Source organism: Marmota monax, unplaced genomic scaffold (assembly GCF_021218885.2).
Source record: "Marmota monax isolate L192 unplaced genomic scaffold, Marmota_monax_Labrador192_F-V1.1 WCK01_AAM20220418_F8-fsc00182, whole genome shotgun sequence".
Taxonomy (NCBI): Eukaryota; Metazoa; Chordata; class Mammalia; order Rodentia; family Sciuridae; genus Marmota; species Marmota monax.
The window spans coordinates 699875-725711 of record NW_026693043.1 but is presented as its reverse complement, the minus strand read 5'-3'; the positions used below and the strand labels follow the sequence as shown (position 1 = coordinate 725711).

The window sequence follows — 25837 nt, the reverse complement described above, 5'->3', positions numbered from 1 at the left end:
TGGTGACTTTGCCAAAGATATAAGACCTTATACACAAAACATCATAGCTGGGTTTGGAGGCATCTTAAAATTTTGGAAATATAATAAGATAGGATAGAAATTTTAAAAATACAGTAATTAGAAAATAGAATGATTTAAATATAATAAATACAATAATTGGAAAATACATAATTATAATAATTAGAAAATACAAAAATATAGGAAATAGAAAATCACAATACAGAAATAGAAAATCAAAGCCATGAAAAAGAAGAGGAAGCCAATATGAGAACCACAGGAGCTACTATAGTTACTGTGATAAACAGATTTGGCTCTGAACATACTGGCAACCAGGTTCTGAACCAGAGGCCATTTTGTTCAATTGGTTTCCTCTCTGAGGTCACTGTGCTCTTTCTTAGATTTTTGTAGAAAATTATTTGTCCACTTGCCCTTGTATACTTTTTAACTTTCCAAACCCAATTAGTCTTATAGCTATCTGCATCATACTTGGGTCAAATGAGTTTGTAGTCCTTGAAGATGGTAACCTGAAATTAATTCTTAGCCACACATAGATGAACATAAAATCAATTTACTCCACAAAAGAGAACTAAAGAAGTAACTGTTAAATTAACATTACTCTGACTATTTGAATACAGTGTTCTCAGTGATCTTTCTAGAGCATGTGTGCGCATGTTCTCTCTCTCTCTCTCTCTCTCTCTCTCTCTCTCTCTCTCTCTCTGAATTCCTCTGGGATTCAGAGAGAGACTGTGTTTCCTCTTGAGTCAGAGCTGAAGAAGGTTTAGAGTTTGTCTTTAAGTGAGCTATTAACTGTCTGAGGGAGGAGAATCCTTGTGAGGAGTTCCATTTCCTGTTCCTCAAGTGACTCTGAACCTCATCCAGACTGAAACTGCATCCAAAATGTTGCCCACTTGAAACACAGAAATAGAGCATGGAATGGGGACAGAGACCTTCAGGAACAAAGAAATGTGTGGTGACTCTGCTAAAGATATCATGCGCACTAGACAAGAACATCACAGTCAGGACTTAAGCCACCTCAGAATTTTGGAAAATATAATAATATAGGACAGAAATAGAAAATCAAAGCTATGAAAAAGAGGAGAAAGAAAATATGCGAACCACAGGAGCTACTGTAATTACTGTGATAAACATTAAATTTGGCTCTGAACTTCCTGGCAACCAGGGCAAACACACACACACACACACACACACACACACACACACACACATACATTTATTTGTTTATTTTGGGAATCAAGATTCCAAACATTCTTGACACAAAAGGCTCGTGGCAATATGATGAGCGTAGCCTTCATTGATGGTTTCATACAGTAAATGCAGAATGACCCTCATGTGTTTATGGATATAGCAAATAGGATGTTTCCCCCATCTCAGTTGCTCAAAGGCCAGCTATGTGTGGGTATGTGTGTGTGATAAGAAAACCTTCTGTTCCAGTTGACCCTGTATTCATCTGATGCAGGAGCACAGGAAAGAAAGAGGAGAGGCCCAAGATAACATTGACAAAAAGGACATTTCTAAGAGAAGGTTCCTGTTTGGCTCCATATGGCTTTTTCATGATGACTGTTCCTTGCTAAAGTCTTTGGTCACAAAAGATCAGCAAAGAAATTGCCAGTTACCTCTTTTAAAAGTGAACATTGCAAGTTTTGAAGAGCTTTCTTAGAGGGGACTCTGAACCTGTGACTTTAACAATTAAAGAACTCTAATGAACAAATAAGACAGTGTGCCAGTTTCCCTTAACCCTCCAGTAGATATTCAGAAGTAGTATCCCAGTGTAAGTGGGGCTAACAGTCAAAAAGAAAGTCAGAATTTTTCATATCAAATTTGTCTCTTACATGCATGTAGCAGCATGCTCTCTGGTCAAACCTGCCTCAAAAGATAAATCAAGTACAAATTAGATTTTTTGTTTTGACCTTTTAATTGGATCCTAAAAGCAGTTTATGACAGGTGTCATATTGGACATGAAAGAAACAGTTGAACAGGACATATCCCTGCCCTCAAGGTCCCCAAGGGCTTAATATTTCCAGTGTGGTGGGTGCTTTAAGAGCACAGAGGAGTGGCTCAGGGCTCACAAAGAACTTTCCAGAGAAAAGAACATCGGAACTGAGTTCTGAAGGATTACTCAGTCAAGCAAAGAGGAGAGTGAAGAAGGGGGAAGGTTGATAGGAGGTCCAATCAGAGGGAGTTGTAAGTAAAGACACCAGGAAGCCAGAGTCTGACCCTTTCTAGAACTCAAAGCAGCTTAGTAAGGCCAGTCCACTGAGGAGAGGGCAGAGGAAAGCCAAAGAGGTTAAAGCATGGGCCAGTTGGTGAGGGAAGGATTTGATCTTCATGCTATGGAGTATACTTTTTTTTTAATCCTGTGGCCAAAAGGGAGCTGTTGAAGGGTTTCGAGCATGGAACAATGGGATTGGCATTTCAGAAAAACCATTTTAGTAGCAGAGTGGAGTATAGTTGAAGAACAGCAAAACTGGAAACAGAGAACCAGTCTATTGTGATGACAGTGAACCAGGCAAAAGATGGAGTGACAGGAATAAGGGAAAGCACACATATTTAGAGACCATTTAAAAAGCAAGATATGTGGGAGGCCCTGGGTTCGATCTCCAGCACCGTAAAAAAAAATTAAATAATAATTTTAAAAATCAAAATATGTAGCTAACAAAATTGATATGTTAAATTCTTGTATAAAGAACAGCAAGATATTTACCCCTGATGCATATGAGTTAACTTGTGGATTGAGTTCCTGGATGAGTATACTAGGTTTTGTCCTTGGAGGGGCCTTTATAAACCTCCAAGAGCATCCTGTCCTCCCAGGGGAGGAGCTAAAGCAGTGATCCCACAGCAGAATCAACTCTAGTTGCATCCAATTGCAACTTTGCAGTACATCTATGCAAACTAGTGACTTCTGCAGTTAGAGGTTTGGGATGCTTTGGAAGGGAACTGAAGGGGATCCCAGAGTTCCTTCTCCCTTGAGTGCCACATTTTCTCATGGGTCAACACATTGCCCACAGCCACACGTTGTCTTTAGTGGCAGGGCTAAAACAAAAAAAAGCCCGGGGCTTTATGACTCCAGCCCTGGGCAGGGTCCCCCTGTCTCACAAACCCTATTGGGTCCTTTCACCAGGGCAACACAGAAGGCCTTATGTAAGCATGAATGTAGCCCACACAATTATAGTGGCCAGGATTTGCTATCAGTGGTTAGCAATTTGCAGTTTCATATGTAACAAAGTGGGCTCTGGATTGGTGTGAAGCCAATCTGAAGGCCCATTACCCCCAGATGCATAGACCATCAATTAAAATTCAAGCTCCAGCTAATAACCAGGTTTTAATGAACATTAACCAACATAGTTCATGTTAACTTTTGCGAAGAGAAATAAAGCAAATTGACTCATGAGATTCATAAGAAAAATGTCCAGTTTGTCAGCTTTTGTTTCCTGACAACTATCATTCATCCTTTAGAAGATATGAAGTAAAATAACATGATTTATGAAATTGGTACATTTAATACCTTGCCAAAAAATTGAACCAAGGGCTTGAATTTTTCAGTTATGTAAATTCTTCATAGACTCATTTGAAAGTGACATTACTTATATCTTCATTTAAGTCTCTTTTTGTTGTTGTTGTTGTTTTGTTTTTACCCAGGCACTGAAGGTCCTGAGAACTGCAGAGTTTGCTCCTTTTGTTGTCTTTATTGCCGCTCCAACTATCACTCCAGGTTTAAATGAGGTAAGAATGAATCTACTTTTCCCCCAAATAAGCATGCCCCATTATAAGGATCCACATGTGTTATGCACTCAAAACCAAAGCCCTATTCCATGAAGACAACTAAATGAAACTCTGATTTATTGTTGATGCTGGGCAGTCAGTATTTGGAATGAGGTAACACCAACAGTGTGAACTTCAGAGATCAGAATCTTGAAACAAATTCCAGCCTTAGTTTACAGCACAGTCGGAAAGCACATTGGTCTACATTGGCAGCAAACATCTGCTCTGGTGAAATAGGATGTGGAAAAGAATGGTCAGTCTCAAGTCACTTCTCAAGTCCGAGGATAAACCCCATCAGTCCCCCAAGATGGAGTTTTCCCTGGCATCTCTAGGACTGCCAGCCCACTCTGTCTAGATTCGATGATGCCAAGACAGCAGGAAGCTCCCAGGGCCAGCTCTGGATCAAACATTGCTCTACTTAAAGAAAGCTGTAAGGAATCCATGACCTTAGCTGGGCTACAGAGGCCCCTAGAGACCATCAAACTTAGAAAAGAGCTTTATTCAGCTGGTGATATGGCTTAGTGGGAGAGCACTAATCTATCCATGCAAGAGGCCCTGGGTTTCATCCCCAGCACTGGAAACAAAAAGAAAGGAGCTCTTGTCAGCTCTCAAGCCAACTCAAGTCAGCACCTGCCACAAAGAAGGTATGTGCAAGAGTTGGCTATTCCATCCTTCTTCCCAAGCCCACTAAGAAGGCTTTCTATTGCTGACCAGATAGTCTCACATGTCTGGAAGGTGGGACAGTGCCTCCCTGCCGTCTCTTCTTTAGTTAAGGGAATACTGCTATATGAAGTTATCCTGAAGAACTTTTGCAAATTCTAGAAACCACCAGAGGACTCTTAGCAGTGTTCAATAAACACTGGCCTAAATCACCCAAGCATACAGTGCAGTTAAATCAAGGCTTAGGAATTCATACTTTGTGTACCTTTAATGAAGGTTAAATCTTTAGATGGGCTTTATTACTCGTATTTTCAGTCATCTTTTTTTTTTTGTCATTTCATTTGCAAAAGGCACGTTCCTTTGTAAAATTCAACTTTTCCATCTTATTCATACATAAGCATGTTTGAAATCCACATTGTGGTTAGCGTTTATCCTTTGGTTACCATGTGTTTTTCTTGAATTATCATCTTTGCTTTGTTTTTGTTTTTTGTTTTGCCTGTTTTCCTGCCCTGTTACTAATTTTCCATAGCTGCCAAAATGGTGCAGAAAATTGCCTGTAAGTACCAGCTAGGAGGTGACGAAGTACAGCCTTTGTTCCTTTTAATAGATGTAGAATGTAGACATTTTGGTCCCACGAATCCTTGCTTTCTACTATTAGAATAAAGGCATTTGTTTTCACTGAGTTGAACCTTGCTCACGTGTGAGTCCAGCATGCAGACAAGCTGTTGTCAAGGAAGAAACTGGAAAATAGAGCTTCATCTTAAAAGATCTGTAAGAGGGAGTTTTATTTTCCTATAAAGAGAACTACATCAAAAAGCTGACACTCTCAGCCACACATTTTTTGAATGGTTTCCTCAGCCCCACTTTCTGAACAAAACATAAACCCTGTTAGCAGTTTTTGAAGCCCAGGATCATATAGTCAAACAGAATCTCCTAACAAACACAGACAGTAACTTCATAGGAATTGTTCCTTGTTATACTGGTGGGAAGTGCTTTTGTCTTTGGGTAAATGCAGGTTTCCTAAAATGGCGTTTTTGCATTGAGCTTATTATAAATAATAGAGGGGCCTCAGAGAAGAGGAGAGGGGGTCCTAAGCCACTCCTGGGCACCTATAGCTCCTGGGTCCCTCAAGGATCCCAGCATCTTTTATTTTCTCTGGAGATCTGCCTCTGTTACCCCAGACCCCCACCCCTTTCTTAGTAGATTGCTTATTCCCTTGATGATAGACTTATTACTTGTAAAATCCTGTGATGATCAGTTATCAGCCAGGTGCTTGTTCCTTTGACAGCATTTATTAAGCAACAACTATGTGCAAGGCTCCATGCCTGGGCACAATAATGACAGACACAGGAGACAAGTTTATGCCCTAATTGGGAAGAAGGAAATTAATGAAATAAGCAGATATTTATATCAAATAATATACATTTTCAATATATTTTTTTAACTCAGGCAGATAGTTCACCTACCCAGTGTTCATCCAGTGCAAGGGGAGAGTAGGTGTGGTTATTTGACTCGTAAAGTACTCTACTTTCAATTGAACTTGGCCTTGGAGAGTTCAGTATAACATACTTGTGCTGTGAAGATAATGAAAGATAATGGAGGATCTCTTAATGATGGCCCTTAAGAGATCCTTGTCTTGAAAGAACTGCCAGCAAAAAGCCATTTTCACATGACAAATTTGAGACCTTAAATTCCTTCCTGCCATGGCTCAGCCTGGTGAAGGTTGTCAAAATGTGTAGCAAGCTCTGATTTAGGGGACATCCTTTACCACAGCAAGCCTGCCTAGAGTTCAGTAGCTTTGCTCCAGAGTTGTTTTCGTGAGAAATATAACTACATGTGAACAGTGGCATTGGGTCATTTCCAATGCAGACCAGCTTGGGGAATTCATCAGATGCCAGTTGCTGTTTTATTTGGAAAATGGCCTTATTCCAGCCATTATTTGTAACATCCCAAAAGCTTTGGCCTCTGGCATCTGATGCTGTCAAGTCAGGGCCATTATACATAATTGAATTTTTTAAACATGCTGAACCTTTAGTAGAAAAGGAAAAAATGCAACTTCATTTGTCATCCATAGACAGGGCTTATTGGTGCAAATGCAGGTGGGTCCCCAAAGCGTGGCTCAAGGGAACTTCAAGGACCAAGGGGATGGGGATCAAGAGCCCTTGTGCCAGATGTGAGGATGGGTTAGAGGAGGGAAGAAAGAACGGAAGCCACTGGCAACCCACGCCTCACAGGGCCTCGCCCTGACCGACCTGGGACGGGCACAGCCGGGCCTGGGTGGGCCAGTGTGTTTGCTGGAGAGTGTGCATTTTGTCTGGTTTGTCATGGAGCCCCCTGTTGCATGTCAAGCACTTGTGGATGCCAGCAGGAGTTCCTGCTGTCCCAGGGATGGTGGTCTCCTGTGAAGTGGTCCCATCCTGGCCTCATGCCCAGATGCAGCCCATCAAGGTTCGGCCTTGACGGCTTCTGACACTGGGATGAGCAAAAACAGGTGAAAAGAGAAAGAATCCCACTGACTCCTGTCTTCTGTTTGCTTTCCCCCTCTCCCACGCCCGCCCTTCCTCCACGCTCCCCTTGTAGGACGAATCTCTCCAGCGCCTGCAGAAGGAGTCTGATATCCTACAGAGAACATACGCGCACTACTTCGATCTCACAATTATCAACAATGAAATTGATGAGACAATCAGACATCTGGAGGAAGCTGTTGAGCTCGTGTGCACAGCCCCGCAGTGGGTCCCGGTCTCCTGGGTCTATTAGGCCCATCCCCAGATATCTGAGCATAACTGGGAGCCACCTCATACATGGAAAAGCCTCTTTGTCATGGGCCTTGTGTCAGCAGGTCGTGGTCCCTAGAGACTACCTAGTTGTAGTGTGACCTACATTTATAATTATTGTCATGTCCGAATAGATAGGAGGAGAAAAACAATTACACACTAATTTAAAGAGACAGTATCTTTTTTAATCAGTTCTCCTAAACTTTAATAAAATGTATCTTTAAATGTATGTATTATTCAATCCTTTGGAATGTTATATTTTTGGAAATCATAGCTTTTTATTTCCAAGGCCCCTAAAAACTGCACAAAATAGATGCTGCTTTCTATAATCTATTTTAATAATAATAAACAATGATTCTGTTACCTTGACTGGGGGTGGAACACTACATTCTTTTTAGAGTCTGATTTTATGGATTGGAATATCTTTCTTTCCTTTATTTATTTGAAATAATTAGTCTAGTGATTACAAAACAGTCATAAATTTTTAAAGGCCTTTTTTCACTCTCTCTCTCTCTTTTTTTTTTAGAATAGTATTTTTTTTAAGTCCTTTATGTAACATCCAGATAATGTGATACTGTCTCTTTGAAGCACCCTGTAAACCTTTTAGAGATTTGAAGTTGGGTCTTGACTCTTAATGCATGTGGACAGTCGCGAGCGTTTATGCTGTTGGTGTGTCTGTGTTGGACAAATCAATCTGTAATCTACAGCCAAGTACTTTCCGTTCACGGGGCACACCCAGGAGAATAAGAATAAAATGCTATTATGACTAAGTTGTAAACCTATGCACATCCCTTGCATTTCGGGCAACTTTATAAAAAAAAGAAAAGAAACTGATTTTTATTAATAATAATCATGTAGTGAAATGTGTTTGTAATTTTGTCTCAATTTAATTTGTTGTAAGGTGGGAGGGGGAATTTGCTGGTTTCACCATTTCGGATCTGTGTTGTCTAAGAGTATTAACGTTTTAATTAAGCAAAGAAATGAGGATTTTTAATCTGTATGTAATTGTTTTAAAAGCACCCATTTTAAGAGAAAATACTGTGCAATGAAGAAACCAGTTTAGGCGTTTGCTATAAACTGAATTATTCCAAAAGAATAATCTATAACAGCCCTGTAAATTCCTTTAAAATGATAACTAACAGGACAGTCTGACCAATTTTTTTTAAATATACTTCCTTTTATGTGTTCAATAATTAAATGCCTTTGGGTCCTTCATTTCATTATAGAGTTGTTTAGGCCTCCAAGCCGATGATCTTTTCAATTTTAGAATTCATTAGATGCTCGTGGACCCATCGAAGGCCCAGGAGTGAGTATCAGTAGGCAGGACAGAAACAGCCACCTGCCAGGGCACAGCGTGGACCGCGTCTGACTCGCAGGGCTACCTGTGGTCTCTCCTTCCTCTTGCTATATCCCTTGGCACAGGGGAATCATCTGTCCTTGTTGCTTTTAGAGACATTCACCATCTCATCACCCCGCCACGAGGTCACATTCTTCTAATACAGGACATTCGGGCTGGGGGTTCCCAGACCCTGCCAGAGGTCAGTAGAATGTTTTTTCTTAGCACGTGAGGGTGTGAAGTGCTTATGTTAACCTGGGATTCTTGAAAACACGCCATCATTTTTGCTTCTTGTAGGTTAGATGGCCTCTGTCACATTGTGCCTTGGCAGGATGTGCGGGGTGTATTCTGAGCTGAACAGCTCCTCTTAAGGGACCGAACAGAAAAGGCAGTTTTTATAGACTCCTCCTTCATGGTCAACACCCCACCCCTCACCTACTGTTATTAAAGATGCCAATTGGTTGTTGGGTTTTGGTTGTTTGTTTTTTTTTTTTTTCTGATGATCATTCTTTGTCAGTGACCGGATGAGTCGACAACTTACTAACAGGTTGTTGAGTGAACTCCTTGTGTTTGGGCCCTACGGTGGGGGTGACCAAACAGGTAAACCAGAGACAAGCTCAACAGTGGGCTCCCCTAGATGGAGAGAGAAATGCTCAAAGAGTCGTATAGGCCTGTGTTAGGACAGATTTCAGTCTGATGCCAAGGCCAGACAGTCATTCCTGCAATGGTACTGACTACAATCCGGGCTCTTCTCAGTGTCAAGGTGCCCGCTCTACCTCTTTTCCAATGAAGCACAAAGAAGACTACAACTAACACATGGGAAACCAACTTCCTTCCCTCTGGTGGAAACCCTCACACCCCCACTTGCCCTTAGAGACCAAATCTCCAGAAATGTTGACAGTGCCCTTTGGAAGCCATCCACCATGTGACTAAATGTGGATTAAGCCAAGGAGGAGAAAGGGGAGGGCAAATCAAACATCAGTGATCCCCCCGTGGAAAGGCACCATACGACTTGTCATCTTGTTGGTCGCTTTCTGCATGCTCCAAGAAGGGCACAGGCAGCCATCTTCTGGAGCAGTGTCTTTATGACCTAGCAGAACATCCTTCAATTTCTGAATTCGGAGTCATTTCTGCACATTGCTGCTCCATCACAATCGTCCACTAAACAATCAGAGAAAATTCCTAAAACTTCTTTCCTGCCTCTATCTCATCAGCAGAACCATTTTTTGTTTCCTTTTTGAAAACCAGAGCAAGTGATTTGATTGCTAAATCTTATCAGTGGTCAGTTGAAGCATTGGAGAGCCCTATTCCAAGGGTCCTCTCCCCTACGCAACCCCACTCCCCACAGCAGGAAAGGGAGCGTTTTGATGTGTCGAGTTCTTTGTTAAGAAAATGAAATGTCCTGATTTTCCTAATCATAAGGCAGCCATTCCTTTGCACATGTAGCATATTGCATTTTAACACTGAAAAGGAAAATAGCACTCAATTGAATTCATCTGGAAGTTTCCCAGTGTCGAGATAACATTGTCGCTTGTTAAAAATGCAATTAAGTGTATCTCCTGTCAGGTGAGATGATTTGAAATATCTGCTCAGAGAGGAAAAGAAATGGTTGACCTACTTCTTGCTATTTGCATTCAGAAGCCATCACCCCATCTTATTGGTGGCAGAATATCTAGAGATGTGCAGAGTTCCCCACTGCACGAAGAAATGCAGAATCTGTCCCCTTCCCTGTGTCCAATTCCTTCTCCCACGGCCTTCCTCTGAAGCTATTACCTTTGTAAAGCCTTTTATCTCAGCGTTCTTTGGTTTCTTTTGAAATCACTCCTAGTTCTTACTTCATTCAGGCTTCCAATTCATTCCTTGCAAAAGTTTAGTCGATGGAGTCACCCTCCAGGAAACTGGACTATTGGAGATGCCCAGAGTGGAAACCGCCCCTCAAGGACAAGGCAGCCCAAAGTACTCTTTGGTCTCCCACTGATGGCATGTCCTTTATTATCATTTCAGGTCAGTGTCTTAATTTGGAGTGAAGGTAAGCTTAGCTTGCTGCTCAAGCAACCAGGAAAACTGCTTGATGGGTCAATTCTTAATATCAAACCTGTGCGTATTTTGTGTTGGTGGTAGTATTGTTGTTTCAGAACTGAGCACTGTCTCCCAAGTCCATTATCTTTGCAAGGGCTTACTGTGCTGAGGCTCACTGTGGCCTGTAACAGATTTAAGGCCCCTGAACGCATCTCTCTTGTCCTGCACTTGAGATTCATTCTTCTCTTCCAAAGATACCTTGCTTCTTGCTGTGGCTTATGGAAGGGCTACACACTTTAGTTGTGACTCTTTTCATTGGGTAGAGATTTCCCTTTTCTGATCCCTTTAGAAACCACGTCTGCATCTCTGTTCATCTCCAGTTACAGGACTGTATGCATGAGGCTTAATGCAGGACTGGCTTGGCCTGTGCACTGGTCATTTTGCTGTCAATTTGGAGACATGGGACATCTCAGATGGCAGAACTTAGTGCATGAAGTGTAGCTGTCACGTCCATGCAGGAAGTGGAGGAAAGGAAGGGGAGTCTTTTCTCTGCCATTTTCCCATCTGATCTTTTCCTGGCCCACAGATACCACCATGGCAAGAGGAAAGCACCATCTCTGCAGCAGGCACTCCCAAGTCTTAGCTCTTTGTGGGGAGTCAGTGGGGGGGGGGGCAGAAAATCCTGAGTTCCCACCACCTCTCACCTGACCCTCCATCAACTCCCTTGAACCTGTGCAAATGGACCAAGCAAAAGAAAATGGAGAGAGAGATTTACAACCACACGGGAGACCTCTGTTCTGGTCCCAAGCACAACTCCATATCCATGTTCGCACAGAAACTCAGAACTTTGTTAGTGCTTGGACTTAGCTCCATTGTCTCTGGTGTGACCAAGGAACATGCCAATGTCCTTACCCACGGAGGCCTGGAGCGAGCCTCTCTGGACCCTGGGGAAGTACAATCTCTGTAGAAGGAATTGTGCTTGGGAGGAGAAATGTGTTCCTCTACAGACACTGGCTCCACTTTCGCTTTTCTTTTTTTCTTGTTTGAAAGAGACCAAGAATTGGGGGCATTGATTTCCAGCCTCAGCTGTCTCCCAGAATGTCCGGGCAGGCAGGCGGGTGGCTGCCTGGAGGAGTGTCACCACTCAAACTCAGTTCTGGGGTGGTTTTGCATAGTTTTGCCAACGTGTTCTTTTTTCTGTATGTATTATTGCCTTTTTATAAAAGGTTTTGAAGTATTGTCTCAGTGATAAAAAGAGAGAGATGTTAATGGTTGTTGTATATTTCACCGTTTCCAATTGTAAGTATTTGCGGGGTTCAGCAAAGCCTTAGGGTCGCCAGAGGAACTGAAGGGATTGGAAAGGTTCGGATGCTTTGTAAAATGTCCTGCTTTTCTTTCTCTCTGTGTGTATCTATTTACATGCCTTAGCACACGCCCTCCCGTCCTGATCCCTTTGCCCTGTCGCCGGAGCAACCACAACGCTGGTGTGCCACCAGCACAGTACAAGTCGAAACCCTAATCAGTTATCTCGTGTGACAGGGGAAGAAGAGAAACTCCATAGTATTCTTTGTAGAATATCCATACCTGTAGGATGCTGTGTAATGGGAAACCATAGAATTGGGCTTTTGTCATTTCAAAGTTGGAGAAATGTATGAATAAAATGTATAAAACATGAAAAGGCAGTTGTCTCCTCAGATTGCAGGCCAAACAGCTTGGGGACAAACAACACGAGGGTTAGTAGAAGAGAGGTGGCCCAGATTCTTTTCTTTTTATTTTAATTTTTTTTTGTCAGTACTGGGGGTTGAACTCTATCACTGATATCCCCAGTCCCTTTTTATTTTTGTTTTGAGACAGGGTCTCCCTAAGTTTTGCTGACTGACCTCGAACTTGGTGATCCTCCTTCCTCAGCCTCCCTAGTCACTGGGATTATAGGTGGGCACTACTGTGTCCAGCAGATAGTCCAATTTCTGAAGGCCCCTATAGAGTTCCTCTACACAGGTAAGACTCACAAATCTTCCCTCTAAAGTCCTAGAGGCAGAGGGACAGCTCCTGCTCCCTCCCAGAGGAGCACATCCCAGGTTCCTGGGGTCCATCCTGGAAGCCTCCGAGCCACGGCTGTTACAGACTGCATACTGAGAACAGTGCAAGCCCGGTTGGATACAGATTTTAAAATAGCTTCAGATTTTTATCTTAAAAAAAAGGAAAAATAATCCCAAGTTTGACATCTGCTAGAAATAGAAGTCTAAATTGATTTTAGTGATGTAGGCGCCACAGCACAAAAAACGTAGCTCTTATTTGACGTTTGTATCGAAAACTGTGGGAGGAAGCCTGCTCCAGGACTGTCACTCACACCAATACCTTTGCTGTTTTGTGTTTGGATTGGTCTCTGGCTGGAGTCTGGGTCGTCGCTCCTGGCATACCCCCATTTGCCTAAGGCACTTACCTGGGTCACTTTAAGAAGACTCATAAAAAGAGACAGGCCCAGTGACACACTCCTGTAATCCCAGCAGTTCAGGAGGCTGAGGCAGGAGGATCGCCAGTTCAAAGCCAGCCTCAGCAACTTAGCGAGGCCCTAAGCAACTCAGTGAGACCCTGTCTCTAAATAAAATACAAAATAGGGGCTGGGGATGGGACTCAGTGAATGAGTGCCCTTGGGTTCAATCCCCAGTACCAAGTGATTATTTGTGTTACTCGAATTTCACACTACAGAAATTATATAGAAGATTCTGGACCTTATTCAGACAACAAATTGAGCCCCCAGCCTTTTGATTCAGGGAATTGCAAATCATCTTTCTGCAGACTTCTTAATCTAGATGTACAGACAACAAAATACATTATGCTTATGATCAAGCATTTATTGAACTTCATGATATTTAAAACCCAATCAACATGTCAATATTAAGCCAATAGAAATATAGACATGTATTCCCATGTTTTCCCTATTGACTAAAATACACTAAGCTGAGTAAATAACACTGCGTGTCATTCCATAAACTGCAGCAGAGACTGGGGATCCGCAAAACACACAAGGAGATTAACACAGGGTGAGGGTGGCGAGCTTTCTGAATGGACAATGGAACAAGCTAACAACCCAGTCAAAAGGAAAGGGTACTGCAGAAAAGAAGATTCCAGAAAGTGGTGATTGACTTTATCAACAAGTGAGCACACAAGACATGGGGCCTGCAAATCCCACGGTTGTGGCATCAGGGATGCTATCCCCACCACACCTACTCCATCCTCTCCTCCCCATCACAACCTTTCAGTGACACCCAGAAACGACTTTTCGTCATAGATGCCATTTAAACACATGGTCACTAAAAGCTTCCAAATACTGCTGTTACCCTCTCTGTTCCTTAGAAGGCAGCTTTATATCCCCTTCCCCATGGCCACTTGCCCTACAGAGAATCAGGCTCCCTAATGACACCAGAGTTATCTGATGAACAGCTGGAGGGGAGCCCAGATGGGACAGCCTGCAGGGACTTCAAAAGTGACTCCAGACCTGAAAGACATTAGATGCATAAGGCTGGTCCACCACAAATCCACAGCTTACCATAGAATTTTTCATAGAACTTTCTGGGGTGATAGAAATGTTCCCTTTCTTACTTGGAGTGGTGAGTACAGGGGTGTAGATGACGCTGAGAACACATCAGACCATATAGCCAGGATCTCTGTGTTTTATCTTATGTAAAATATAGCTCAGCTACAAAAAAAAAAAGAAAAGAAACTATGATCATTTTTGCAGCTGCCCCCAAAAAAATCATTTGGCAAAATTCAACACCCAGTTCTCAGTTTTAAAAAAAAAAAGCTTAAAAATAAGATAGGAAGTATCTTCAACACATAAAGAACAGCTGCTTAAACCCACAGCCAACATAATTCACCCAAAAGTAACACAATAAAAGTCTTTTAAATTGCTTAAATAATATATGATCTTCATAGAATGGTCAAAAATGTGTATAAAAGAAAAGAAGAGGTAGATTCAACTGAATTCTGCCACTCAGGGACATATGCCTTACTTACCCATATCCGACTAATATAAATTTACACATTTTTGTGGGTGGGGAGCACCAGGGATTGAACCCAGAGGCACAAAAACACAAAATATAAAAATTAAATAATAGCAATGAAAACAGAATTAATTGTCAGTAAAATTGTAGAAGAGGGCAACTTTTCAAAGTTTACACAGGAGAACAAAGTAACAAAGCAATATTGCCTGGAACCCAACTTAAATATTCAATTCCATAAAACCACAGAACATTCATGTGAAAAAGTTATACACCTCAAACTGAAGAGTGGTAGATAAAAAAAATAAAATAATAAAAGAGTGACAAACATTTTGCAACAAATACAAATATACAAAGAGTTGATATATTTATTTTATAATGAACTTATGTAAGCTGATTAAAAATGCAAATGTCCCAACAAATGAACAAAGGACTTGGATATTTAGCAGACTATAAACATAGTTCCAATTAAAGAACAGACAATGAGCTGGATAATGCAGTGGTGCACACCTGTAATTCCAGCAACTTGGGAGGCTGAAGCAGGAGGATCACAAGTTTGAGGCCAGCCTCAGCAATTTAATGAGGCCATAAGCAACTTAGCAAGACCCCATCTCAGAATAAAAATACAAAGGTCCGGGATGTGGCCCAGTGGTAGAGCATCGCTGGGTTCAATCCCCAGTACCAAAAAACAAAAACAAAAAGAACAATGAAAAGTATTTCAATGACCAAGAAAATGTAAGTTAAATCTCTTTGTAAAAACAAAAGCATGGAGCATGAACTGTATGCACAGGCTCTAGTTTCATCCCTAGCATCACAAAACAAAAATAAAAACAAACCTTGAGGAATTATATTGACCTATTAATTAGCAGCCTTTAAAAATATAATACCCATGCTGGGTTTGGATTGAAAGTTCAAGACCAGCCTCAGCAACTTAGTGAGACTCTGTCTAAAAAGAGCTGGGGATGTGGCTTAGTGGTTAAGTGCCCCTGGGTTCAATCCCTGGTTATATATATATATATATATAAAAGAACCTACATATATATAAAATAACCTACATATAATATATAAAATACCCAAAGCTAGTGTGTGTGCATTAAGGAACTGGTATTTTCATACTGTGGCTGGTTTGGGGGTGGGGACAGCACTGAGAATTGAACCTGGGGTGCTCCCCACTTCTCCACTGAGCTGGGGATATCCCAAGCTCTTTTTATTTTTTTATTTTGAGACAGAGTGTTGCTAAGTTGCTAAGGCTGACCTCAAACTTGCCATCCTCCTGCCTCAGCCTCCCAAGGTGCTGGGATCTGAATTATGCACCACTATGCCCAGCTAAAATGTACTTTGAAACATTGCTCCCAGTACTGAAAGTAATATGGTTTACATTTACCAAGAATCATAAAAATAAAAGTTCCTTGGGTGAGGGGACTGGGATTGAACCCAAGACCTCAAGCATGGTAGACAAGCACTCCACTATTGAGCCACATCCCCAGCCCTTTTTATTTTTTGTTTTGAGACAGAGTCTCGCTTAGTTGCTGAGGCTGGCCTTGAACTTGCAATCCTTCTGCGTCAGCCTCCGGATAGCTGGGATTATACCCTGTGCCACCATGCCCCACTTGTACTCTCTTAAATATCCACTTTTTAATGTCACTCAGATTCATTCCCTTCATCCCTTAGTTCAGTTGACTGATGAGGACACAATGCAGAGACAATCTTATAGCTATCTCTTCACCCTGTGTCACCCTTTTGCCTTCCTACCCTCACAGCTAGGTGACAAAGGGAAGCAGCACAGTGAATCCAGGCCATAGTGTCCCTAGTGCTGCCTCTTGCATCCGGGTATCTGAGGCAATTTGGTCAATCTACCAAGCTCAATTTTCTCGTGGGAGAAATGCAGAGGATATCGAGTGAGGAGGGTGAAACATAGAGGACTCTTTAAACATAACAGCTTCAAACAGTGTCTACATGGAAATAATGGTTTTATAGCTGTTGCTCAAGTGGAGTTAAGGTAGATGGGATCTCTTTACAGTCTTTATCACAAATCAACAGAGCAAAACCTGAGCATTTCATATATGGCTGTCTGAATGGGCCATAGCAGGGAGCAGGGCACAGAAATTGTAGCAGGACAGCTGTCAACTCATTCTTCCTGCCTGAGGACTTAAGCTGTCAGCATCAGGGGACCAGGCTACACAGATCATCTAAACAAATCACAGTGACAGAGTTATAGCAGGTGGAAGAATGAATGTCTTAGGGAGAGAGTTTCCCAGCCTGAACACAAAATGTAATTGCTTAAGTGAAGTTAATACAGGCAGTGCACAGGGATTAGCAGAATGGTCAAAGGAATCGAATAAACATCCCAAGAACAGATCCACAAGCCTATGAAAAATTGAATAGGACAAAGATGGAACTTCAATGTAGTGCTGAAATCACAGACTACTCAAGAATTATCCCCAAGGAGCTGGGTGTGGTGGTGCACACCAAAAATAGTGGTGCACACCAAAAATCCAAGCAATTCAACTTGGGAGGCTGAAGTAGGAGAATTGCAAGTTTGAGGCCAGCCTCAGCAATTAGGGAAGCCCTAAGCAACTTAGTGAGGCCCTATCTTAAATAAAAACTAAAAAAAGGCTTGTGGCTCAGGGGTAGAACCCCTCTAGGGTCAATTCCTAGTACAAAAAAAAAAAAAAGAAAAGAAAAGAAAAAAAATTACCCATGTGGAAAAAATGAAAAGTAGACCCTTACATCATCACATATAAAAAGTAAAAATTTAGACAGTTAAAACTCTGAACTGCAAACAGCAAATCTTACATCTTACAAACTTGAAATATTACATACATATATATACATTGGGTGACATTTATTGTAAAATTGTAAAATATTTTGTGACTTCAGGGTAAATATTTTTTAAAAAATAAACCCAAAAAGGTATAAAGCATAAAAGAAAATAATTGATAACATTGTGTGAGTTGAAATTAAAAAATAAAAAGCTCTGTTTACAAAAGTCCCCATTAACAAACTGAAGATAAGCCACATACCTGGAGGTGACGCTAGTAGCACATGGAAAATCCAGAATTTATGAAGAACTTCTAACCACGGGAATGGGCAGTTAGCCGGGCGTAGTGGCGCACACCTGTAATCCCAGTGGCTTGAGAGGCTGAGGCAGGAGGATTGGGAGTTCAAAGCCAGCCTCAGCAAAAGCGAGGCCCTAAGCAACTCAGTGAGACCCTGTCTCTAAATAAAATACAAAATGAGGTTGGGAATATGACTTAATGGTTCAATCCCCAGTACCAACAACAATTTAAAAAAATAAATGACAGTTCTGATAGACAAGCTGGGAAGGAGGCAGAGTCAATATGTCCTAGACTCTTTACATTGTCAAGGGAGAGGGGATTAGCATTAATATTAGATTTTTTGTAAGACAAGGATGCAAGTTTGGAGTAACCACTAAAAGAAAAACGAGAGTGCATGACTTTCAAGCTAAATTAAACAGGACACAAAGGCACAAACTATAAAAAATGAGATTTGGTAAATTGGACTATTAAATTTAGGATCTTAAGAATTGGATGTATTTGTCAAAATGCATGATTAAGAAACTCATGCATGAACTGGACATGGTGGTGCATGCCTGTAATTCCAGGGAATCAGGAGGCTGAGGCAGGAGGATCGTAAATTCAAGGCCAGACTCAGCAATTTAGGGAGCCCTTAAGCAATTTAGCAAGACCCTGTCTCAAAATCAAACAAATTTGAAAAACTGATGCATGAGGCTCTGGGTTCAATCTCCAGCACTAGGGGGGATGGAGGAGGATGAGTGTACCTGGAATCTTTTGAACAACCTCCAAAATTTGGAATTTCCTGTATTACGAGTACATCTCCTCAAAGTAGAAGCCATAGACTCTGTTTCTCTTACAGTGCACATGCAGGTGACCTGTAGGCAACCAGGACTCGGAACAAAGCAGCATGACAAAGCGAATGTCTAACAGGCGACAGCAATTCTGACTCCCACACCCAGCAGCTATGGTCATGGGCAACCCTGGAGCGACCCCACAAGACAGTTTTGAGTATTTTTTTCCCTTCATTATAGAATATCTGGTCTACCTCAGGATTTTTTTGAGCTACCCAAATACATTTTTTAATTTTAAAAAATCAAGCTTGAAATCGTTTGAAACTTTAAAAAAATATTGGCAATATACTTGTAGTGAAGGCTCGTGATTTTGTGTTTCTTGGGCATCCTGTATATTTATTTGTCTATTTGTGGTTTTTGTTTGTTTGGTGCACAAGAACCCAGGGCCTTGTGCATGCAAGGCAAGCACTCTACCAACTGAGCTATTGTCCCAGCCCTTATTTGTTTGTTTGTTTGTTTGTTTGTTTATCAGTATTGGGGATTGAATCCAAGGATGCTCTACCACTGAACCTCATTCTTAGACCCCCTGCACTACCACCCCTTTTTTTAAAATTTTGAGACAGGTAGTTAGGATTGTGCATTGATTGATTGATTGATTGATTTTGGTGCCAAGGACTGAACTCAGGGGCACTCAGCCACTGAGCCACATCCCCAGCCCTATTTTGTATTTTATTTAGAGACAGGGTCTCACTGAGTTGCTTAGCACCTTGTCATTGCTGAGGCTGGCTTTGAACTCGAGATCCTTGTGCCTCAGCCTCCCAAGCCGCTGAGGATTACAGGCCTCTGTGCCTGGCTGGCATTTATTTTACATACAAGTTGGACTTTCTCATAGCCACTCATGAGAGTTCTCCACTTTACCTAATTCTTCAGTGTGGTGATAGTATGGGTGGGGGCAGGGGGCAGGAGAATTCACTGTGAAGGAGACAGAAGAGACAGAAGCAGAAACAGGTTTGGGATGGAAACAAGAGGGAGATAAGAGTATGGTTCTAAGCTTTTGTAAAAAGAATCTGCTTCCCCAACTCTTCAGCTGAATTTGAGGGCCAAGCATCTGAATACCCTATTTAGGGGAATACTTCAAGAAAGCTGGGGACATGGAACTTCCCACTTCCCACTTTAAATGCCAAACGGAGGTCCATGTTCTTTCCCTCCCTCTCTGGCAGGTAGGGCTGTGACACAGGTTCTACCAACAGGACGTTCTTGTTGGGGTCTTTCAATCTTAAGAGAGGGGCAGAAAGATGGGAATGTGCACTGATGATTCAAAGCAGTGATACAAATAATCTCCAAAGAATTTGTTCTGGAATAAGGAAAAGAAATAAAACACCTAGGTAAAGAAATTAAAAACTTAGCAATACAGAAAGGGCAAAGAATAATACGGACACCCTTACTTTCCAAATAGACAGTATCAGGGTTCCTGCTGCTTATGAATTTTGTTGGTGAAACAAAAAATCACCCTCACCTGCAAGTATCTGCTAATGCCCTCACTGTGTCATTTACAACACGACACATTCCTCGGAAAGCCTCCCCTGGCTCTTTTGCCCCAATGTCTTTGTGGAGTGTCTTGATTGTCTGATGTTGTAACACCTCATTAAACAGTGCTGAACAGTACTACAACAACAAAGGGAAATTACAAATGTTGCAAAAAGATTCAGACTTCATGCTGTTAGGGAAAGGACACTGAAACACGATGCAGAGCCTTTGACAAAGGAGGATCTGGTAGTGATACCAAGGAACAATTGAGGAATAAATGGACAATGGTAAGGAGCTTGAGTACCAGACACGCAGAGACCCTTGGGAGAATCAGTGAAGCCCCAGAACTTTCTGGAATGGCTCTTTCTACTGCAAAAAGTCAATCATAAACTAAAAGGTATATCATGGCGTCCTATAATTTTGTACAAAAATACATTTAAAAGTTTAATTCATTATTTTTTCTAAGTTATTGCAGGGTGTTTGCAATATGTTATTTTTTGTTTGTTCTGTTTAGATACAGTACTGGGCATTGGACCCAAGGATGCTCTTCTACTGAATTACATCCCCAACCCTTTTATTTATTTGTTAGCTTATTTATTTATTTATTTAAAATTTGAGACAGGGTCTCACTAAATCATTAAGGCTAGCCTCAAACTTACAATCCTCCTGCCTCAGTCTCCCAAGTAGCTGGGGTTTACAGGTGTGTACCACCATGCCTGGCTCTGCTCCCCATTTTGAGGGGATTTGCTTTTATTGATCTTTTTCTGGTACTGAGTATTCAGATAATTATGAGGAATTCCCAGGACTATTAGGGTTTCTCCCAGTATACGCTACCTTAATAGGAGAAAATCCATATGATTATCTTAGTAAGGGCCAAAAAAATTACTTGATAATGTTTGAAACACATTCCTGATATACATTCTTTACAAGGAAGACTGGAAAATTAGTGTTTTATTTTATTTTATTTTTTTTAAATATTTATTTATTTATTTTTCGGTGGACACAACATCTTTGTTTGTATGTGGTGCTGAGGATCGAACCTGGGCTGCACGCATGCCAGGCGAGCGCGCTACCACTTGAGCCACATCCCCAGCCCCGAAAATTAGTGTTTTAGAATCAAGAATCATTCAAGCTAGTTTAAGTAAAAGAATATAGCAGCCGGCTAGGATGATTAACTTCTGTAATATCCTAGAATGAAGTAACTATGGTTCAGAACAGTTAATTGGATATTTCAAAATAGCTAGTGGAAAGGTTTTTTAGTGATTCCAACAAAATAAATAAATAAATGCCTGAAATTAAAGATATGCCAATTACTTTGATTTGATCACTATATATTGTTTACATGTGTTGAAATCTCATACTATGTTCCGTAAGTATGTACAATTACTATGTGTTATTTAAAATAAAAAATATATAGCTGGGCACAGTGGCTCACATCTGTAATACCAGCCGCTTGGGAGGCTGAAACAGAAGGATCACAAATTCAAGGCCAGCCATACCACCTTAGTGAGACCCTGTCTCAAAATTAAAAAAAAAAAATCAATATAAAAAGGGCCAGGCACAGTAGCACATGCCTGTAATCCCAGTGGCTTGGGAGGCTAAGGCAAGAGGATCTCAAGTTCAGAGCCAGCCTCAGCAAAAGCGAGGAGCTAAGCAGCCCAGTGAGACCTGTCTCTAAATAAAATACAAAATAGGGCTGGGGATGTGGCTCAGTGGTCAAGTGCCCCTGAGTTCAATCCCTGGTACCCCCCCCCAAATTTTTTTCAATTAAAGGGGAAGAGGAAGGGCTGTAACCCAGTGGCAAAGTACATGCTTCACATGCATGAGGCCCTGGGTTCAATCCCTGGCACCAAAAAATTAATATTTAAAAATTTTACTTACTATTTTTATTTCAACTGATTTTGGAAAAATACTAAAACCCCCAGAAAAGTAGTGCAACTATTACAATGAGCCCCAGATGAAGCCTTCTAGGTTCACTTATTAAGTTTGCCTTAGTTTATATGTATCTGTATATAATATATGCATGGTGATCCTCTTTATGATTTATTCTTGTTGAACCAGTTGACAATGAATTGTTCATATTGTGGGCTGGGGTTGTGGCTCAGTGGTAGAGCGGTCACCTAGCATGTGTGAGTCACTGGGTTCTATCCTCAGCACCACATAAGAATAAATAAATAAAATAAAGATATTGTGTCCATCTACAACTAAAAACATATTTTTTAAATTGCCCATATTGTGACACTTCCCTTCTAAATCCCTCAGCCTGCACATTCAAGAAATAGGACATTCTCTGACATAATCACCATACCATGGTCCAATTCCAAAAATTCAACATTAACACAATCTCCTTTTGTCGTTGTTGTTTTCTGGAAGGTGACGATGATAAAGATGGTGATCACGCAGCACCCATCTGGGTCCCTTCTTTCCCATCCTTTGGTTGTCCTGATCCGGGTCCTTTTACTGCTTTCCCCTGTACTCTTGCAACTAACTCCTAATCTCCTCTCTGGAGTCAAATGCACTGTTTTCCAAACTAGTCTCCATCTAGAAGGGAGATAATCACTGCATGGCTTAATCGTGATGCTCCCCTACCCAGGAACCTTCTGTCTCCCTTCTGCCTTCTCCAGATCATGCTAGATTTCTAGGTTTGTCTTTATTCTGCCAGATGAACCCAGGCACCTTCCCACAGTATCCTCCCCACATCTTTTTTCTTCTTTTTTTTTAATTGGTTCTTTTTAGTTATGCATAACATCAGGATTCATTTTGACATGACTATAAAAGCATGGAATATAATTTGCTCTAATATAGTCCCTAGTACTTCCCTTCCCCTCCCTTCCTCCCTCCCCAGGTTCCCTTCCCTCTACTGATCTCTCTACTATTTACTTAGATTTTCCTTTTACATTCGTGTCTTGCAGATATATACATGATGGTGACATTCACTGTGGTGTGTTCATATGTGTAAGAGGGACAGCAGGCTCAGCAGCACTCCACTGTGTTGCCCTAGCCCACCCCTCCTCCCGGGCCCCGCCTCCCCCTCCATTGATCTTTCTTCTGTTTTTTCACAACACTCTGATCTAATTCACACTCCATTTTCAAGTTTTGCCGACAGCCCCCTGTCCTTGATGACAAGGCTCCTTCCAACCCAGAGTCACCCTCTGCCCTTAGTTGTCATGCCTCTTTAATCTGGGACAGTCCCTCAGCCTTTCACCGCCTTTCACAACTGACTTTGTTAAGAACCAGGCTTATTGTGCCTTTCTCGCACATTCCCATGGGCAAAGGAAGAATGGCTGTGACCCGGTGACCCCATGGAAAAGCCCCCCTTGTCATGGCAGGAATTTCCCAAGTCTGCCTTGAGAAAGTGCATCTGGCTTTTGTACCGTGGGAGGGTGGCTATAGGAGCAGGAGGAGGGCAACCCCCATTTGCTAAGCAGCATGTGCTGTGTGCTGCGCACCATTCCGTTGCTTAGTCCTCAAAGCAACTCTTTATGTCCACTTTACAGATGCAGAAACTGAGGCAGGAAGATGGTAAAGTCATTTTTTTCAAGGTCGCTTGATTTGATGTAGACGTTGAACCACCAAGTCCTAGAACGAAAGCCCAACTCCTATCTTCTGTGTGTTTCTAGAAACTGCTTGGTGTCCCCTGTAGAGTACTGAAGTGGCCATAGAAATAGGGGAAGTAGTCCTACCCTTCTGGAAGATGAGGAGACTTCAATGAGAGCAGCTGCAGCCAGGGAGCCAGATTGAAGGCAAGCTAGAGGTAGAGGAGCCCCCTCCAAGCAGAGAGCCCTAAGGGTGGGCAAGGACCAGCCCCTCACCTTTGCCCACACTGTTGCCAAGACCCAGAGACTTTTCCTAGGGCCTGGGGCACGGCTGGATTCAATCAGCACATCCCAGATCTCAGCCAGAGTTTGCTCAGGCTAAGTTCCCCTGACGGCAGAAGGATAACTTTTAGGCCAGATGTGACCCCAGAGAGGTGCCTTGATGTGAAGGAACACTTGTGTATATTTTTCTTGCCTTGACCAAAGTCTGCTGGCAGATGGCACAACCCTCCTGTGGGTTGCTGATGGAAGTCACAGAACAGGCCCTTGTTCTCCTGGTGTGCCAATCAAGCTGTGGCGGCCTCTCTTTTTCCTGTAATTTCCATTTTCCTATAGTAATATAATCCTGGGTTTTTTTTTTAGCTGGGTACAAATTCTGGTTTCTCTTCAGGGTGTATAAATCTTTCCCTTTTAGCTGGGCCCAAGACCAAATGGGATTTTTTTTTTAAATTATATTTTCTAACCTCTCCTGCATTTTGCTTTGGTTTATGTGACTAAGGTTTGGGCGATGAGATTGAGCAGAGGGCTATGTGCAACTTACAGAAAACATTCCTGATAGAAAATGACACAACTTTCTTTGCTCTATTTGTCCCTTTGTCTAAAATGCGAATGCACTGGCTGGTGCTGTGGCAGTCCTCTTGGACTATGAAACGACTGAGAAAAGAAACCACACACAACAGAGTTATTAGATATGAGGAACCTGGGCAAAGCTGTCTCACAAGCTCCAGATCTCCTCCCCCTGGACTTTATTTATTTATTTTTAATGCTCGGGATTGAAACCCAGGGCCTTGTGCATGCCAGGCAAGCACTGGACCAACTGACTTATATCCCCAGCCCTATTTTACTTATTTTAAATTGCAAATATATTTTAAATTGCAAATATATATATATGGTGTACAACATGATTTTTTAAAAAGTTTTTGTAGTTGTACATGGACAGCCTTTATTTTATTTATTTCTGTATGTAGTGCTAAGGATCGAACACATGCTAGGCAAGTGCTCTGATGCTGAATCCCAGCCCCAGCCCAACATGATGTTTTGATATATGTATACACTGCAAAATGTTTAAGTCGAGCTAATTAACTTTTCCATTACTTGATTTATTTACTGCTGTGCTGGGGATTGAAACTGAGGCCTTGCACATGCTAAGCAGATGCCCTACCTTTGAGCTACACCCCCAGGCCTAACTGAAATATTTATCATATCTTTGTAGTGAGAACATTTAAAAATCTCTCTTAGTAAATTTTAAGTATATAATATTAGTAACTGTAGTCACCATGTGTTATGGTGTGGATGTGAGGTGTCCCCCAAAAGCTCACCTGTGAGATGGTGCAAGAAGGTTCAGAGGAGAAGTGATTGGGTTGTGAGAGCCTTAACCCAACCAGTGAATTGATCCCTGATGGGATGAACTGAGTGGTCACTGGAGGCAGGTGGGTGTGGCTGGAGGAGGGGGGTATTGGGGGCGTGGCTGTGGGGTATATATTTTGTACCTGGAGAGTGGAGTCTCTCTCTGCTGTCTGATCACCATGTGAGCCGCTTCGCTCTGCCACACTCTTCCTCCATGATGTCCTGCTCACCTCCAGCCCCGAGGAATGGAGCCTGCTGTCTAAGGACTGAGACCTCTGAAACCCTGAGTCCCACGTCCTGGTGACCACTGCTGCACTCTGCTTCTCTGAGCTCATCTCTTTTAGATTCCACATGGAAGTGAGCTCATGCACTCTTTGTCTTTCTGTGCCTCACTTATGTCACTTAGCATAACGTCCTCCAGCTTCATCCAGATTGTCACACCCCTGGACTTTATTATGAAAGAGAAATGAATTTCTGCCTCATTTAAGCTGCTGGTCTGTGGGAGTTTATGTTACTCACAGCTAAGCCAAATCCGACTCGAGCCTCAAGTGATGCCTCACATTTCCTCGGCTCTGGCAAAGAGCTTTACAGCTATTTCTGCTCTCATTCCTCACAAGAGCTCTTTGAGGTGAAAGGAATTTTCCTAATGAGGAAATGGAAGCTTCCAGCACTCCGCGGCCAGGTAGACAGATGATGCTGGTTTTGTCTTTCCAGAAGGCTGTTCCTGCAGCTGCTGAATTCATCACAGT

General features: G+C 42.0%; 1 protein-coding gene across 13 annotated transcripts in view; it reads left to right on the top strand.

Moving 5' to 3' along the window:
- The window catches only part of Cask (calcium/calmodulin dependent serine protein kinase), a 389850-nt gene extending 377603 nt beyond the window's left edge, over window positions 1–12247 (top strand). For all 13 annotated transcript variants that reach the window (XM_058582480.1, XM_058582484.1, XM_058582482.1 and 10 more), the window contains 2 exons: window positions 3658–3741; window positions 7021–12247. In XM_058582480.1, coding sequence (XP_058438463.1) covers window positions 3658–3741; window positions 7021–7197 — 261 coding nt within the window. In that variant the 3' untranslated portion in view covers window positions 7198–12247. The remainder of the gene's footprint in view (window positions 1–3657; window positions 3742–7020) is intronic.
- The last annotated feature ends 13590 nt before the right edge of the window (window positions 12248–25837 follow it).